The sequence below is a fragment of the Triturus cristatus genome, chromosome 5_1 (genome assembly GCF_964204655.1).
Source record: "Triturus cristatus chromosome 5_1, aTriCri1.1, whole genome shotgun sequence".
NCBI lineage: Eukaryota > Metazoa > Chordata > Amphibia > Caudata > Salamandridae > Triturus > Triturus cristatus.
Genome location: NC_140587.1, coordinates 527,213,754 through 527,231,455, shown reverse-complemented (window position 1 = coordinate 527,231,455; position 17,702 = coordinate 527,213,754). Strand labels below are relative to the sequence as shown.

The 17,702-nt window shown below is 39.8% G+C and overlaps 1 protein-coding gene across 2 annotated transcripts in view; it reads left to right on the top strand.

Annotated features, from left to right (window-relative positions):
* Positions 1-17,702, top strand: part of LOC146831152 (uncharacterized) — a 1,851,363-nt gene that overhangs the window by 1,363,698 nt on the left and 469,963 nt on the right. For both annotated transcript variants that reach the window (XM_085605390.1, XM_085605389.1), the window contains one exon: positions 11,980-12,054. In XM_085605390.1, coding sequence (XP_085461516.1) covers positions 11,980-12,054 — 75 coding nt within the window. The remainder of the gene's footprint in view (positions 1-11,979; positions 12,055-17,702) is intronic.

Here is a 17,702-nt window from a genome sequence, read left to right as displayed (position 1 = left end):
CAACCTCTAGTGCAGTCCATGTCTACTTTTGTCAAGGACACCACTGACTTTTTGAATATCCTTCTAAACTTCTCCACCTTATGGGAAACAGACATGTACTTTTGTACGATAGATGTCACTTCCCTCTACACTTCGATCCCCCACGACTTGGGGTTAGAGGCTACAGAACACTTTTTGTTACAATCACAAACACCGCATGATTTACAAGTTTTTTTGATGGAGCTGTTACATTTTACACTGTATCACAGTTATTTTTGTCACAATAATCAATTTTTTCTTCAATTGAACGGAACATCAATGGGAAATTGTGCAGCCCCCTGCTATGCCAACCTGTTCATGCACAAATTTGAGTTGGACCACATACTTCATACTGCACCTTGGGAGAGTCATTTGTCACTATTTGTCCGCTACATTGATGATATTTTTTTAATTTGGAGAGGCCCAAAAACTACACTGACTGAAGCCATTGCTAATCTCAACACTATCAACGACAGGTTGAAGTTCACCTCACACATCAGTGACACACACATAAATTTTCTAGATGTTTTCATCTATATCACTGATCAACGCATCCAAACAACGCTCTACAGAAAGGAGACGGATAGAAACAATTTGTTACACTATCTCAGTTTTCATCAGCCCTCACTCAAACGACACCTTCCATATTCACAAATTCTTAGAATAAAACGAATCACGTCTGAACCACAACAACTCATGCAACAAACACGTGACATGGAACAACGTTTCGTAGAACGAGGTTATCCACCAAAAATCTTTGCCAAAGCAATCGACAAATCTTCAAACACACAAAGAGAAACACTGTTGGATAAACAATCAACATTACTTAAATCATCCTCAAGAATCGTTATGGTTACAAAATACTCTACTGAAAGTTTTAACATCAGGAAAGCTGTTCTTAAACACTGGCCTTTACTACAAATGGAGTCTGATTTCAACCAGATCTTCTTGGATCAACCATTGTTTGCCTACGAAAGGAGCAAAAACTTCATGGAATTACTGAAACCAAAATACTCTCCACAAGTTTTTTGAAAATACAAGGGCACCATTCCTTGTCACAATTGCGGAAACTGCAACAATATTATTTTAGGCAACAATATACAACATCCAACAAAGGGCCACAACATTAAGCTTTTTGTTTCAGCGACCTGCGATTCCACGAACTTAGTGTACATGTTAAAGTGTCCATGCGGTCTGCCATACATTGGCAAAACAGAAAGAAAAATAAAAACACGGTTGAATGAACACAAGAGCAACATTCGAAATAACAACCTGAAATCTACCGTGGCTGTACACTTCAATGAACACAAACATAACGTCAGCCAATTGCGTTTCTTAGTGTGTGAAATTGTCCCATTAAAAGAAGGATGTGACAACAGGAAATTTTTGATTCAAAGAGAAACAGCTTGGATATATAGAATGAACTCCATGGTACCCTTGGGACTGAATGATCGTACTGAATTTAGTTGCTTTATCTGATTTTGCTTAAGTGCCTGTTTCAATGATCAACTCTGCTTTACATGTACATCTCTGCATTTATCTCAACCAAACGTCATCATTCTTTATTCCTCACTTTCATCTTCATCTATTCCTAAATTCACTTTTCTCCTATTCCCTTGTTTACGTTACAACACGGAGACTTGCCGGTCCTTCTTATCATCTGAAAACTTTATTCATACAATGCTATCATCACATCTTCAGTTACCCTGGATACCGATTCTTAAGTTTATCGAGTTATGTTCTAAACAGCAAGGTTTGTCATTCTCACTTTCGGTTTTTTTCATCTCCTGCTTCTAATAACTTTATTTAAACTACTTTATTCTAACAACCCAAATTCACTCTCTTATTACCTCAGAGCTTGTTTCACACGTATCCTATACATTTACATTTACAGTTATATTTTATATATATTTTTTTCTCTCTTATTTTTTTTCTCTCTTATTTTTCTTCTCTAACCTTTTTACTTTGCACACAGTCATTTTTAACATCGTTTGATCTTCTCTAAGCGGTTTTTCCTTTTCAAAGATGGCCGCCACACTTTCAGTCCATCTTTTCTGTCCACAACCTTTTTTTCTGCTTATAACCCTGTTACACGCATAGCAACACTCTTCCGTATCTTCCCGAGCATTTGGACAATGCTCGCTTAACGTCTAACCAAGGTAACTTTTCCTTAACGAACACTCGGGTGTCGATAAACTTTGGAATTTGGGTTTATCACCTTTGGCGTATATTTTTAACACGCTGTTTTTTGTACTTTGGTGCACCTTTCGGCGTTATTTTCAACACCATGAATTCATCACAACGCTTTAGTTATTTATATCGGCACACTTGGGTCTTGATCTGTTTTCGGTTTAAACTTTCACAACTCGGTGTCTAGTTTCTAGTTCCTTCATTGGTGACCACTCTAGCACTTATCAAGGTACTCACACCTGTTGTTAACAACATTTACTGTTATTTTAGCATATTACGGGGCAAGCTACATTGACTCCTATTTCTTTCGTAGGATTCCTCCTGACGAAGGGTTAATACCCGAAATGCATTCGGGATTTTCCTTTGTTATCGTTTGAAACAACTTGTGATATTTCAAAAATTAAGCGCAAAGAATGCTGTACCATGATTAAATGAACATGATTTAAACTTCATTGGAGTTACAATGTTTTCAATTTGGTAACCTCGTTACCCATTAGCGCTGTGCTTAAAGAGGGACACTACCCTTGATGGGTCAGTGCAACATTCATTGTCATTTACCGACCTTGGTTTAGAGGTTGCTCCTCTTCTAGCACGCCATTACCTGCCTAAGAATTGACTATATTTTGGATAAAACTGGTGTGCGTGATATCTCAACTTTTGATTTAACTCCTCCAGTCCCACACACTCAACATTCTAAGTGACATCACTCATGGCTGAGCAGCAAGGGACAGAATAGTAATAAGGAAGATGCACACAACACAACAGGTTATAACACATCTCCCTTCCTTACGAAAACAAAGTATGAAGATACAAAAGCACAAAATCAAAATATCACCAAAAATTCCATCGCTTATATAAACAGAAAATTCATTATGCAAGTAAATATACATCAAATCAGAAAATACCTGCAAGAAAAACACTAAAGCAAAAGAATAATGAACCCATCCCCCTCCCTAAGGAAACTAAATAGATGGGTACCAACATAAGGGAAAACACCTCCCTTAAAATCCAAAACAGCGTAATAGGGGAATCACTCCTCCCTATAGGGGAATACACCTCCCTTAGGCACACAGAAATAAGGAAAATAAACCTCCCTATGACACTCTTTAATGCAAATCACAAAAATAGAAATAGAGGAACCACGTCACCCTATAGGGGAAAAACACCTCCCAAAGACTCTGAAATAGGGAAAATAAATCTCCCTATGATACTCCAAAACGCAAATCACAGAAATAGGGGAACAATGTCATGAATGGAGACAGACATATAAAGACTTGATAAAGAAAGAGAAAATATTTTAAATTTACTGTTTGAAAATTTCGAAAAATTAGCCCTCTGAGTCATTGAGGAACACAACTTTAGCATTGCTGATTGATAAACAGTCCTTGAATTATGTGCTTCTTAAACATGACATTTGTAAGTCAATCCCCTATCAGTGAAAGCAGTTAAAGAACAATTATCTCATTATCGGGTTTCAGAATCACAATCTTCCATGAACACTGTGACCTCACTTGTCCAGTAGATGATTTCTCTATGAACCCTTTTCTGTAGCATATTTTTGAAATAGCATAAAGACTAGAGATGAACTTTTTGCTAAAATAGAGTTAAATCATGTTCTAACTAATCAACTAAAAAATGATAGACAGGACTAGTGAAGGAACAACATTCTACATAAATTGCTCCTTAACACCTGAGTCTAGTTACATGTTGACATGTGGCCCATTTTGCGGTGTTCACTCCCAGTTTTCTATTTGTTTTTGGATTCAACTAATGTAAATTGTGAATTGTGAACTCTAACACAGGGACGCATATATTTAGTGCCCAGTGTATGGGTCTGACCCCCAATACATTTCAAAATTGTCATATAACTTGATTGGCATAGTCACCTTTCCAATAAGGCCATAGTATATGGTGCCACATATATGCACAGAATGTAAAGTTAAATGCTACTTGTGAATTGCAGAATCGATTGTGCCACCCACTACAATGGCAGTGAAAAATGACTTCAGGCCTATCATGTATAGCCTGACAGCAGCACCTTGAACCCTGCTCCCCAGACCGGTCACGCTCACCTTTTTTACAGATTTGTTAACCTGATTTTAAATATTAAAAAAGTCACCCCTAAGCCCATCTTGTTGTGCCAAGGTAGGGTGCTTAATATTTAAGAGTGAAACATTTTTAACATTAGAAATGGCACGTTCCCCCAGTACTAGGCCCACGATTCTATTTTCACTGGTCAAATGTTACGGGTACATGGGAAAAGTCGAAGTACAGGTTTATTTGTATATTGAATAAAAATCCAATCTAAGTATGAAGTCAGATTTCATTATTACATATATTGGAAATGTAACTTAAAAAAAAATACCTTTACCCTGCCTTTAGCTGCTGGAGGCTAATTTGTGTTCGAACTCCAGCAACTGGCCAGCATGTACGTGTTCTGAATTAGTTGTGAAAGGAGTGAAATCCGCTTCCAGAACAGAGACTATCGCCTGGCAGTGGTGAGGTAATTTCCTATTTTGGTAGCAAGACCAGTGTGGGCCCAGGAACTCAATTAACTTCAAAAAGTTCTGCCCTGTCACAATGAAATGCCTAGAGCATATGGGAAGGTCCCAGCCTTTGTCCCCCTAGTCTGACTGGCACCAAACCCAGTGAGGGGGGAAAGTACCCCCAGACTGCTTTTGAGTTATCACAGAAGAGGAGACTGCTTATTTCCATGCATACTTCTGGGTGGGCATGGAGCTCTGCACAAGCAGACAAGAGTTTCACCATTCTTGGAATTTTAGAGTGAGGGTCCCTGTGGGATTGTTTACATTAGGACAATCACAAACTGTTGAAAAAATGGATAGGGTTGACCCTGAGAACTATTACCTCATTGTTTATATAGTGCCTAGGAGCCACCCCCACCAAATAGCTGAGACTAGGCATAAAAGTGACACCTCAAATATCTCCTTAGATAGCTCTATGGCATTTGAAAGATCAGAAGAGGCCTGGACCTGCTGTCTGTGATCTCAGAAAAGCCCTGAAGGAAAGGGCATGATCCCGCTTGTAGCAGGTAAAGAGATGTGGACTCCAAAGGTCAGTGACACCACCTGTGCAGCTATATGGACACCACAAGTTGAATGAGACATTTCCCTAAAATGTCGAGTTGGCCTGTGGCAACTGGTCCTGGACTAGGCTATGTTGTTGGCCTGTGCCTGACAAGATGGGAATCTCTAAGTACCTTTCCCTGAGCTTCTGGAGCCTGCAGAATTGCACTCCTGTGGTTGTTTGGTCACCAGATGAAAGATTGTAAATGTTAGAAAAATGTTCCACCAGATTTCTGTTGAACCAAATGGGAAAAGTATCCTATCGGCACTTCCGTGGCGTCAAACTGAATTTCAATTTTTTTCCCTGTCAAGGCTCCCAGCACCTCTGAACAAGCAATTTCAGCGTGTGAACTTAAAATATTTTCAGCAAGAAATCTCCAAATCTTTAGAGCTCCAATGACACCAACCTGCATCAAGCATCCAGCCTTCAGCTCCACAGCTGTCACTACAATACAATAACAGCCCTTCAAGGGGGGATTTTTCTTCTCCAAAACTGATAAAGTCTCTTTCTGCATTGTGACTTTTTTTTAACGTTGGCACTTCCAGGCTTTCACTGGGACCAATCCACTTGTTATATATGACCAGGGCTCTGTTGTGGCCAGTTTCAAATTGCGTCTATTTCCTGGTCTACAGCTTCCAATGACCACCACAGCCGTTTTGTGCTCTTTTGTGCTTTCTTCACTTACGTTTTTTTTTTTTTAAATTAATATCTCCTGTTCACCTTATTTGATTTCTGTAGTTTTGGTATTATTTTCCCTTTAAGATTGTTTTCTCTATTTTAAAATTGGCTGTGGAATTTTATTGTGTTTTGTGCGACCTTTTCTACTGTGTATACACTGCTTAAATACTTTACACATTACCTTTGATTTTAAGCCTTGCTGCTTTGTGTTACATTACCAGGGATTGAGCAGAAGTGTATTTAATTTAATTTGTATGACACCTAAAAGGTGGTGGCCTTATCCTTTGAGGTGGACACTTGTCCACCCCAAATAATAATCCACTTTCCTACTTTAGGTCACCATAATTCAGTACAAAATGAGATTCCGCAAGACACTATGTCAATCATAATTTAAGGTTTCTATTCAATCATATCTCAATGGTTAATTTCGATTTCTCATATGGTGATACACCTGGTTGCACATTGTCTGTAGGAGACAAGGTTTTCCCATGTGCATTATGGGTTTCCCTGCAGCAGTCGTACCCTGACTGGGGTATAGCATTTGTACAGCTCATTACTATCACCCATGTAGGGATGAACCACTGGGTAGAGGCATGGAGGCCATAGAGGGCGCAAAAACAGGTGGATCCCTGTGTGGACAAGGTATCCTTGTCTGTTCTGTACCTGCCTCACACAGCTCACCAAGGACCCCAGGTCAGATTTCACGCATGACTCTTTCCATCTGCATGAACCTAGGTTGGCACATTGTATGCATTCTGTGCAAAAGCAGAATGCTTCACGGACTGAACTACGTGCAAAATGTGTATCTGTTTTCAACTTGCGAGTAAAACCTACGACTCCAAAATATTTCAGTGAAGCTTGACTCTTCTATCGAAAATGCACAAACGTTTCACTCCTTGTTAGTGACTGAAATCCTAGGTGAGAAGAATGTGGTAGTTTATAGAGAGTAAATCCTTTCAATGATTCTGGTTCTAGTAAATAAATAAGTACGAAAACACATACACTAATTCTATTTTATCTCGAAACTAGTTACCACTGTATAGAAAGTAGGGCTCACCCGTGCCAAAAAGCGGCTCATCGGAGAAGTGTTAACAGCCATACCTATTCCGCTACTCAGAATTTGCATTAATTACCTGAAGTTTCATTAAATATTCTGTTTTAGCCCAGGGCTATCCTGCAGGCCTTTAACAGTATTTTCCTAATATTAGATTCTCGCTAAAATTAGGGCGCCTCATTTAGGCAAAAGAAGCATAGCTTATGTCAATTTCTTTACATGTCACTGGCCTATCTTTGCAAAACACAATTCAGTATTAAAGATGAAAACCAAACTTGACGATCTAAATGTTTCCATTTTCGCTCCTAGATTGTGGAAATCTACTGGAAAGCCATAATCTATTTGCCTCTACAGGCTGTTGAATACCCATCCCGCCATGCCATTCTCACAGCTCCTTGTGTGTCACCACTTTTCTCTCGCCTTGTTATAGAAACATGATGGACCTATAACATTGCTCAAACTGCTATTAGTAGTTTATAGTTGAGATGTACACGATTTCTGCTTACTGTAGAGTACTGTGCCACTCAGTTTTGAGGTTTATTTCTATAAAAAAACGAAGCAGTATATATATGAAATATAAAGAAACTTTGTAGGAGGGAATTTTAATTTACCAATAGCAAATGTTTTTTTCTTGGTTCAAGTTGGGGCATTTGGGATTTTGGAAAATATGTGTCAAAATAAGTGCTACTTCTGCTTGTTAAAAAATAACAACTTGATCCAGTAAGTACCATTAGACATCAATATCTAGTTCCAAGATACAAATGAAGTCACTTGGAGTTTTCTCAGCAGCAAGTCATTACCTCTACCAAATCCTACAGAAATCATTTGTAACTGCAGAACTGGAATTTCCTCTACCATTTCTCAAAATGAAAAGCCGAGGAATGCTCAAAGCATAACTATCAATGACGACTTCAAATGAAGTCTTACTGGTTCAGAAGTCAGCTGCCTTATATTTCTTAATCTGTAATATGTCAGTGTTCAAGCTTTGTTTCTCAAATATGCTTAGCTTTGGTCTGTGTCTCAGGTAATGTCAAGTGTCTCTTTTCCCTCTTAGACTATTTCAAACATTGACAGCTACAAGGGACATGACACTCCTTTTTAAGTTTTCTGCTTCTTTTAGTTCAACCTTGTTCATGTGATATTTTAAAAGAACATTCCTTTTTTACACTGGATTGAACTTTTAGAAAGTATGATGAACGCATCCAATGCGTTTATAGAAATTAGAACGCATTGCATTGTATTGTAGAATTTGTATAGCGCTTACCTCCCCTATGTGGGGAGCTGAAGTGCACAACTTACTGTGGAGTGTGTGTGTTTGGAAGGTTGTTGTTTTCTTTTTGAACCTAGATGAGAAGTGGTTTCATGTCATGCATGTTAACTACTAAGTTTGGTTATCGTGTTACGGGACGCAGGATAAATGACCAAAATATAATTGTAATAAGACCTAAAATATATAGACAGCTACACAGCTACCAGCCTAGCAGTGTACTCAAAAACGTGGGTAATCAGAGAAGGAGTAATCCATACGACAACATGCTGGCACAGATGGAGTTAAATGAGTAAAAGGATGTCAGTGGGCAAGAATGGGAATTGATGACAGAAACAGAAGCCATGCATCTTTTTTAAGGTACACGTGTTAATGAATAAATACAGCACAAAAGCAAATCAGGCTGCGTTGTGTTCCTCTTCTGTTCTCAACACTTCATGCAATTTTTTTTTTTTAGATCTCAGAGACTTTTGCTCTTTTTAGTTTGCATAAGGAATCATCTTCTTGACCTTTCAGAAGTCCTTCCTAGACAATGCCCACATTAATTATTAGTACTGATGACTTTTCAGGGTAAAGAAAAAAAGAGACAATTTGGTGAAAGGAGATTTACCCTGCCTCCATTGTTTCAACTAGGACAGCACAATGGCACAGACAGTGATGATTATCAATGTTCAATCTTGGAAACTATTAGGAATGACTCCCAACAGAAAACACAAAATTGTGGAATGTATGGTAGATATACTGTCTAGGTGGGCGTAATATTGCCTCTAACCCTATTCAATTTGAAGACGCCATTTAAAAAAGACAAGGTAAGAGATTTAGAGTCAATATCAGTATTACAACCACATTATCAATCTAGATGAATCTAGATAAATATGTGATGGCTTTGTACCTTCTCTTACTTAAAGCTGGAGAATATGGTGTCAGTTCAATTTAAAGTACCAACAGATTAAAAATATAGCCTAGTTACTTTATCACCCCCCTCAGACAGGCAAATATTTTTCCCAGCATTCTGAGATAATCTAAAGCTGGGGGAGCAATATCTTTAGAGTAGAACCTCAGCGTTACCCCTTAATTTTATTTCTGGATAGCCCTATGAGAAGGTACAATTTAACAGCTCCAATCCAGGTTCTCATCTAATAAATCAATCAATATTGGTTACAGCTCTAGGCCTAACCAACCAAAAATTAGGATTACCTCTTAGCCAAATGTATTTTGCAAAGCTATTTTTAACCCATGTGGTACAGAATAGAATAAAATCTGGAGCTGGCTTACTTTTACTTGTATGTTGCTAAAATCTATGATTACTTCTTTTCTCAAATTTTGCTTGCGGAATGTGGGAGGACTGAATCCCATCCTTCAAAACACAGAGGCAGCATATTTCATTGGGGCAATCAATCATTCAATCAATTTATAGAGCGCACCGCTGCCAAAAGGCATCCCAGTGCAAGAGACACAAGAAAGGAACCAACAGCAAGGTCAAATGATTCTATGTCAAAGAGTCAAGACCTCAGTTTAGACGTACATAGACTTTAATTCTCAGCAAGTTGCAGAGCCAAAGGTAGTGTATTTCAAGTCTTGGATGCCAGGACAGGGAAAGATCTCTACTTCTAGTCTTCAGGCAGAACCAGGGGCATTTTAAGTTATTCATGTTCAGATCATAGGACACGCCCAGTGTTGGTTATGACAAAGCCTATTATAAAATATTTGGGAGCCCTCTGATGAAAAGAACGTAATGTCAGCACTAGAGCTTTATTCGTAATGTGCTTTTTAATGGGAAGCCAATGAGGCTCTTTCAGATTGGGACATACCGATTGAGTTATAGGAATTGGAATAGTCCAATACGAACGTGATGGATGCATGCACAGTGGTTTTCTGTGTGTCTAGGAGGGCAATTTCCAGTGTTTTATTCGAAGCCCCTATTAAGGCAAAGCAAGACCCCACCACTGAAGAGATTTGTTGGCCAAAGGAAAGAGTATTATCTAGATTAACCCCTAAGTTTCTCGCACCTGTGGAAGGTGGTGGAGGAGAAAGCTGCAATTCCTCTGGCCACCAGTCATTGGACCATTCAGTGGCAGAGAGACCAAAGAGCAGAATCTCTGTGTTGCATGCATTGCAATTCAAACAATTCTTATTCATCCATTAACCACCTCCTGCAAACATTTCTTGACCATATTTGGCTCCATTATCAATTTGGGAATTTTCTCGAGCATCCTGTTCCTGCAGGTATAACTTCAAAAAATGGTTAGTCGCAGTGAGAATTATCAAGCTATGACCAACTGAGCTTTAACTGTAAGGTCTAAATTCTTTGTCTCAGCTGTCCGTATGTCCAGTGCCTTCTGGTAGAAGGCCTATATACATGACCAAGGCACCACAAACTGCTGCTATACAATTTCCATGATACCCCAAACCCAGGGGACAAGATTGTCCGGAAACGTAAGCTGACCAAGTGGCTGGGCAATCTGTTCCACACTTATTCTGATGTAAATGGATTTTGACAAGTGATTTTATTTTAAATCTAATGTGGCCTAATCGGATTGAAGACATTTAGAGGCAAACCTTCTCTGGAATATACCAGAGAATGACAAATATCCTTATATGATTGACATGTATGGTATAGTCCTTCTCAACACTGCTCATTATCAGTCTTCATGTTGTAAATGGAAAATCAGCAATGATAAACCCGTAAACTACACCATTGAGATGATTATTACACAGTGGACTTTTTGGAATTCTTTTCAGCCATTATCAAGTTTAACATTGTAAAGACACTCTAAAGTGACCATTACCCACAAGCATTCTCATTTAAGTACACAGTAATTTTTTAATTAAATCCTTCAATGAAATAGGTGCTCCATAAGGTCATCAGGCCTTTAAAAGAGTCAAATGGCATGCAGGCGTATGCCAAAAGATCTCTGCGGAATAAAGCCTATTTCTTCATTGGATAGTGCTTTTCCTGAACAGATAATCCTAAATAAGGGACATAAAATATTCAGAGAAACACAGACAGATCTAATTCTTGTTTTTCTTCATTTGGAAAATAGTTTTCCATGTAGAGTCAAAGGTATTTTTTTGTGGGTGTTAAAACCATTTTGTTTGCATACTCTCCTGACACACCCATTAGAACACCCACTAACAAACCTTTGTGCTTGTCACAACAGTGCCATAAATAAAGCTGATTGTTCAGATTTTCTGCAGACACGTCACATTCTCCCATTTAAGTCTGTTAATTCTGATTCAGGATTTGAATTTAATAAACACAGTTGAAATTGTTAGCATTAGGTAGTGAAACCTTTATGCAGAAGCTTTTAAATGTCCTACGTTATTACAATTAAGAAAACCATTCGACCAATGGTTTGAAACTGTTCGATTTTCTGATATGTATACGTGAAAGTGAGAAGGCTGTAACTTGGAAGATACGTTTGTTCTGCTGTGTAAATAAAAAATTTGAGTAAGGCACTACCAGTGCAGTTTGTTTATCTTAGAAACATTGTTCAGCATTTGATACGTCATGTTTTTCAAACAATGTGATTAAAGATGTTTGATTGACACTGTTACATTTTAATATGTAAAAATAAGTAGGGATTTTAAAAGTATTTATTAACATTTTGTATTTTATATATTCTAAAGTTTTCATGAAGCAAAAGTTGTCCGAGTACATACTTATACGTTTTATTCTTTACAGAATGGCAAATGAAAACCTAGGTGAAAAGTTCAGAGAGCAGAATAAACTCTTGATTCATCTTGCTGCAGAAAAAGAGTAAGTGTGATCCAATCATGTTTTTTCTCTTGGCACCTGGCTGCCGTGTAATACTGTAATCTCCCCTGCGTCCTGCCAGTGTGCTTGATGCTACACACTAACTATGATGTTACTACTAATCGGTTTGCAGGGTAAAAGGCATGTGTCTTTTTCATACTAAACCTTCTATTGATTAGGCCTAGGTGGAATTTGCAGAATTGAGCCATGCAGAACTCTGGAAGTGACCAAAAAACTCTGCCACGCTACGCTGATACATCGCACTGATTTTTAGTGCATGGTGTTTGTCCCACTCTGTAAAATTAGTGTGAACAGCACCCCATGCAGCTGAAGAAGGCGCTGCTTCTTTTTGCTGCTTGAGTAGCTGTTCTACTTGAGCGCAGCTCCCTCAACGCAAGCGGAAGGTTTCTCAACACGATAGGTAGCGACCATCCGCGACCACCCACGTTGAGAAATCTCACCAGGAAGTGGTCTGGAGTAAGATTTTCCTTGCTTGCCAACTTCATGTTAACAAGGAGCGGGAGAGGAAAAACTCCTCTCTGCGCTGCTACTTGGAGTTTTTTGGAGTTACCTGCTCTACACGGAGTGCAGAATGGGAAAAACTCTACTATTGATGATGTACGATAATTGTGACAGTGGATTAATAATTGGGGTGGTTGGTAATAAATACACTATTCAGTTAGGTCCAGAAAAGGCTTCAGTAATGTAAACCTGACCTCAACAACTGGCAGCTATGGTACGGAGCAGACAGGCTTAAATTAAGGAAATGTGTAAAGAATTTAGATGTATCAAAAAGTCAGAAACACAAAACAATAAAAATCCCTTGCAAATTTATGAACATAGAGAATATTTTAATCATTAAATTGACATCAAAATGGCAAAATTCAAACTTGAAAAAGGGCAACCAGATATGAATTTTTACATTTTTAAACAAAAATAGCACCAATAAGTGCAAAGCGTCAACCGCAGGCAATTTGTCGTGCTAGATCAGGACAGGGGTAAGGTTCAAGGCTGACTGAGTTGAACCATTGGTCAGATGCTTGGTCCTGGTTGGAAAGTTAACTTTCTATAAAAAAAAAAATCAAGATGGTAGATTCCTCAACAAGGAAAGGCTGCAGGCTGGATCCGAAGATAGGTTCGTTGACGACAGGGTGATAAAGGACAAGGTTTTGGAGAAGTCATCGATGAAGACGGGAAAAGCTCCTAGTGGGAGAGGTCCAGAGTTCATGCCCAAGAATCTCTGACGTCAATCTAATGCTGCTCAGTGTAAAGCTTTCTACGTACAACTTAGGCTCCTTTCTTGAAGCTGGATTTTCTCAGCAGGGCGAGGCTGCAAGGTAGTGGAAGAGGATTCAATGTCATCAGATATCAGTCAGCACCAGGCCCAATAAATTGTATTTGCTGCTGCGTAGAAGAAAGTAGCAGAAGCTGCAGAAAAGTCAGGCCCACCAATGATGCACCCTTGGCAGATCAGCTGGCTGGTTGGTTCCAGTCCCATAATGGTTTTTCAGGCAAAACGTTAGTAAATAGTGTCTAAGTCTCAGGTATTAGATTCAGGTAGAAAGAGTACACCAGCCAAGGGATCCAGGATCTTAGGGACAGCACTTGGGGGTTAGCACTCACTCCAACTGAAGCCACCAGAAGGGCCAAGGAAAGGTCCTGTTGAAGCTGATCAGCTGGGCTCTTCTCTTAAAGTGGATTTTTTGCAGGTTTTGTGTCCTTGTAGCTTAGCAGGAGATGAACCCCTTACCCTTAGAGTCGACTCCTATGTCCTGGGTACACGTAGGACCAGGTCCAACCATTGGGGTTCTCCTCCAAGTCTCTACAGCAGGTCCAGTCCTTCTTCTGTCTTCCATAAGTACAGTAGTGTTCTGAAGATTGTCCCTGGTTTGCAACATTTGTGCCTGTCACTAGCTTTGTGGGTAGGGGTGACTCCTGGTTCCTCCCTAACCAATAGGGAAAGTCTTCACATGGGTAACCCTGCCCACTATGGTCACCCAAAACCTGTTCTCAGGTAGCTCCTCTCCCACTGTGATTGTTGCCTGAAAAATTAGATGGATAAAAAAAGAGGCAGGACCAGGTGTTAGCTACATCTGCCTGTGACAGGGTAGGCCACTTTGAGATTAATTAAGATCCCGGGCATTAGCCAGAAGGTCATCCTGTTAGAGAAACAGATCACCTTCCCACACCCATGGCCTTTGTCTCATCTTTGGGAGCAAGTTCACACCTCATCAAGCCGCTATTCAGCTCCTGGTTAACAGTTGGAAACTCATGCTAAAGGGCTTCTAGAGGCTTTGGGTAGGTCTAAGGTGACTTTTTAAAAGTAACATTTGCACAATATTTAGATCAAATCTGGCTTTACCAATTAATCGGATTTATAATAAATGTTTTAGAAAGTCCAAGAATTCTCATTATAGCTGATTGCTAGACTTAGATTACTTCAATAACTTTACTAATGTTTAGTATTCAAATTTTGTATGTCCTGCTTTTATATACCATGCATGCTGCCTTATGGGCAATTAAGGCCTATGTATGGGTGACATATTAGCATTAAAAAGGAGGGTTTAGGCCTGTCAAAGGCATTTTTTGGGCAGGTTGAAATTGCAGTTTAACCCTAAACAGCCAGGCTACTGGTTGCAGGCCTGCATTTATGTTTTGCAATGTCACACTAGTAGTGGCGCAATGTAGTCTAAACTCTAGTATGACATTTAACTTACAGGCCCTGGATACACTTTTTACTATAAACTAGGGACCAATTTGGAGTTGAGCACATTTTGACATGTGTATGGATCATAGCACATGCACTGGGGCCAGGTTACCAGAGTTTCCGTGTGCTGAGTAAACAAAAAAAACAGTAACATAAATCCAAAACAAATAGGAGTTATCAAGCAAAAGGTAGCATGTTCCCATAGTAATACAGACGGAAGCTGAATGGGTTGCTTGAACTTGGTATTGACTGAAGCTTTAACCCTCTGATGGTCTCACTTTTTGTTGTTTTCTTTAATTAAGCTACACATTTCAGCCCACTACTTTGAATATTGGAGCTTCCTATAATTTGGCTCATGGCTAGCCCAGGTCAGTGTGAGGACCCATCTCCACATTTTAGGAAAGGACTACTAACTACAAATGATTGAAAGTACTGAATGTTACAATCACACCTCATAGTTGATTGAGTGTTTGCTTACACAGTGGTGACAAAAATGATCAATAAAATGAGCCATGTGGAGGACTCTGAATGCCCAGATTCAATGAACTTGAGTTTTGGAGATAGAATCCATGCAACTCCTGACATTTATCCCTAACGTTTAGGCCTTTTCACTGGAGGAGAGTGATGTAAGTTAATTAATTGTATTCCATCTTGCCTACAAGACAAACTATCACATACTCTTGCTGGAGCAGTAGTACTGTGGTTACACTGTATCTTTGCAAGACATTTAGTTATGGGTAGACTGGGTCGTGAGCCCTGGTCAAACAGCAATAACAATCCTTATCACGGTGAGGCGCAAGCCAACCCTAATTAACCTGTGCTCAACCCTCTGGTAGTTCGCCACAGAGCAGTCAGGCTTAACTTATAGGCAAAATGCAACACAAAAATGATTCCACGTCAAGTTAAAATATTATTTTGAATTTTAATAAATAAAACAATACAGAAACAACAAAAATCCAATCAGGAGATATTCTGGATTTAAGATTTGAGTAAAAATTTGTGCCAAAAAACTCCTACCGTGGTCACCCCAGACCGGGACAAAAACATCAGTTCAGGCCGACTACGACGGAGCATGAGCCAGCTACAGGGACCCAGTTAGGCCTGCTGAATAGTGTACCTATAATCCTGTTATGTGGAGCGTTGTGAAGATCTGCGTGGAAGATATGTTACGCAGCTGAAGCGATACGTCGATTCCGAGTTGCGGCAAAACTGTGATGTGACCTCCTGCATTGTCTTCGTGGATTCCATCAACGAGCACTTGTGATGTGAAGTTCTCCATTGAGGATACATTACGCAGTTGGGGCGATGCGTCGGTTCCGAGGAGCTGTGAGGCTGTGATGCGGAGTTTGCTGTTATCGTCGAGGCTATCGATGAGGTATGTGATGCCTGTGCAGAGGATGCACTGTGCAGCACCAGTTAAGATGAGACAACAGGCTGCGATTCAATGAGGGTCTTTATTGTGGTACTGGCTCACACAATAGCAGCGATGCGTTGGGTCTCTGTTCCTGAGGCTCAAATCAGGAGTTCAGCCAACTAGCCATTGGTGTCACTCTGGTGGCCCATGGTTCAACAGATACAGGTCTGGTAATTTTCACCCAGGCAAGAGAGCAGAAGGTCAGCAGGGCAGCAGTCCTTCAGACCAGCAGTCCAGCAGAGTGGCAATCCATTTAGCAGCGCAGCAGTCATTCCTTCTGGTAGAGGATCCACAGGTCCAGAAGTGTACTCAAGTGTTGATGTCTGAGGTCTGATATTTACACCGAGTTGTGACTTTGAAGTGGGAAGAAGCTTCTAGAGGCATGCCTTTGAAATACACACATGCTCTGCCTTCCTTGCCCTGGCTCCAGACTAACTACAGGGAACATGCAGCCGTTTTTGTGGTGGCAGGAAACAGCATTTACAAGTGTAAGTGGGGCTGTGCCAAGCTCCTCCCTCCCATCCTATCAGTGATGTCCCATCCAGGCATACCTAAGCTCCCTATTATGTGTGGCTATTTAGGAGAAATACACCAAGCCTAACTGTCAACTACACAAAATCAAAGTGATGTGACCCAGTGACAGGCTGCAGGCACCAAATGGCTAAGGCAGGAAAATGCCAACGCTCTAATTATACTTTAAAATCAGACTTTACCATTAGTTAGGATTTTTCATTACAATTCCAAAGACATCAAACATAAATGAGGTACCTGTGCCCATCTAGAACTTACGGCTTTTCAAATGTAATAAAGTAACTCCAATGTTATCCTATGGGAGAAGTAGGGCATGCAATAGTGAAAAATGAATTTAAGAGCTTTCACTACCATGAAAAACGTAAAACTACATGTCCTACTTTTTAAATATAGCACACCTTGCCCTCTGGCTGTCCATGGCATAGACTAGGAGCAACTTGTATATACTAAAAAGGAAGATTTGGACCTGGCAAAAGATTTATTTTTTCAGATCGAATTGGTAGCTTACAAACTACATACACAGGCTGCAATGACAGTCCTGCAGCATTTTTAAAGTGCTACTTATGTGGGTAGCACAAGCAGCACTGCAGACCCACTAGTAGCATTTAATTTACACGCCCTGGGCACAGGTAGTGCCACTTTAATAGGGACTTACAAGTAAGTTAAATATGCCAGCAAAAACAGAGTCAGATAAAACAGATGGTCTGATGGCAAAAAGTTAGCGGGAAACCATGCCAAGGATGCCAGATCTAACATTCTTGAACACGTGAAAATGCTCATGTCTTTTCTGTATCAGCATACCTGCTTAACTACAATGAACATTCCAAGATGGTGGAAAAATATTACTATTAATGTTCACTCTTACATCTAAAAGATACAGAGAGGAAGAAAGGATTCCCCGCCCCAGTGCAGCAGATTGCTGTGACAGTGTTTATATGAAATATGTTTATAAATGTTGTACAATACTAGGTGGAAGCACATATGATACAGTGTGCTAGT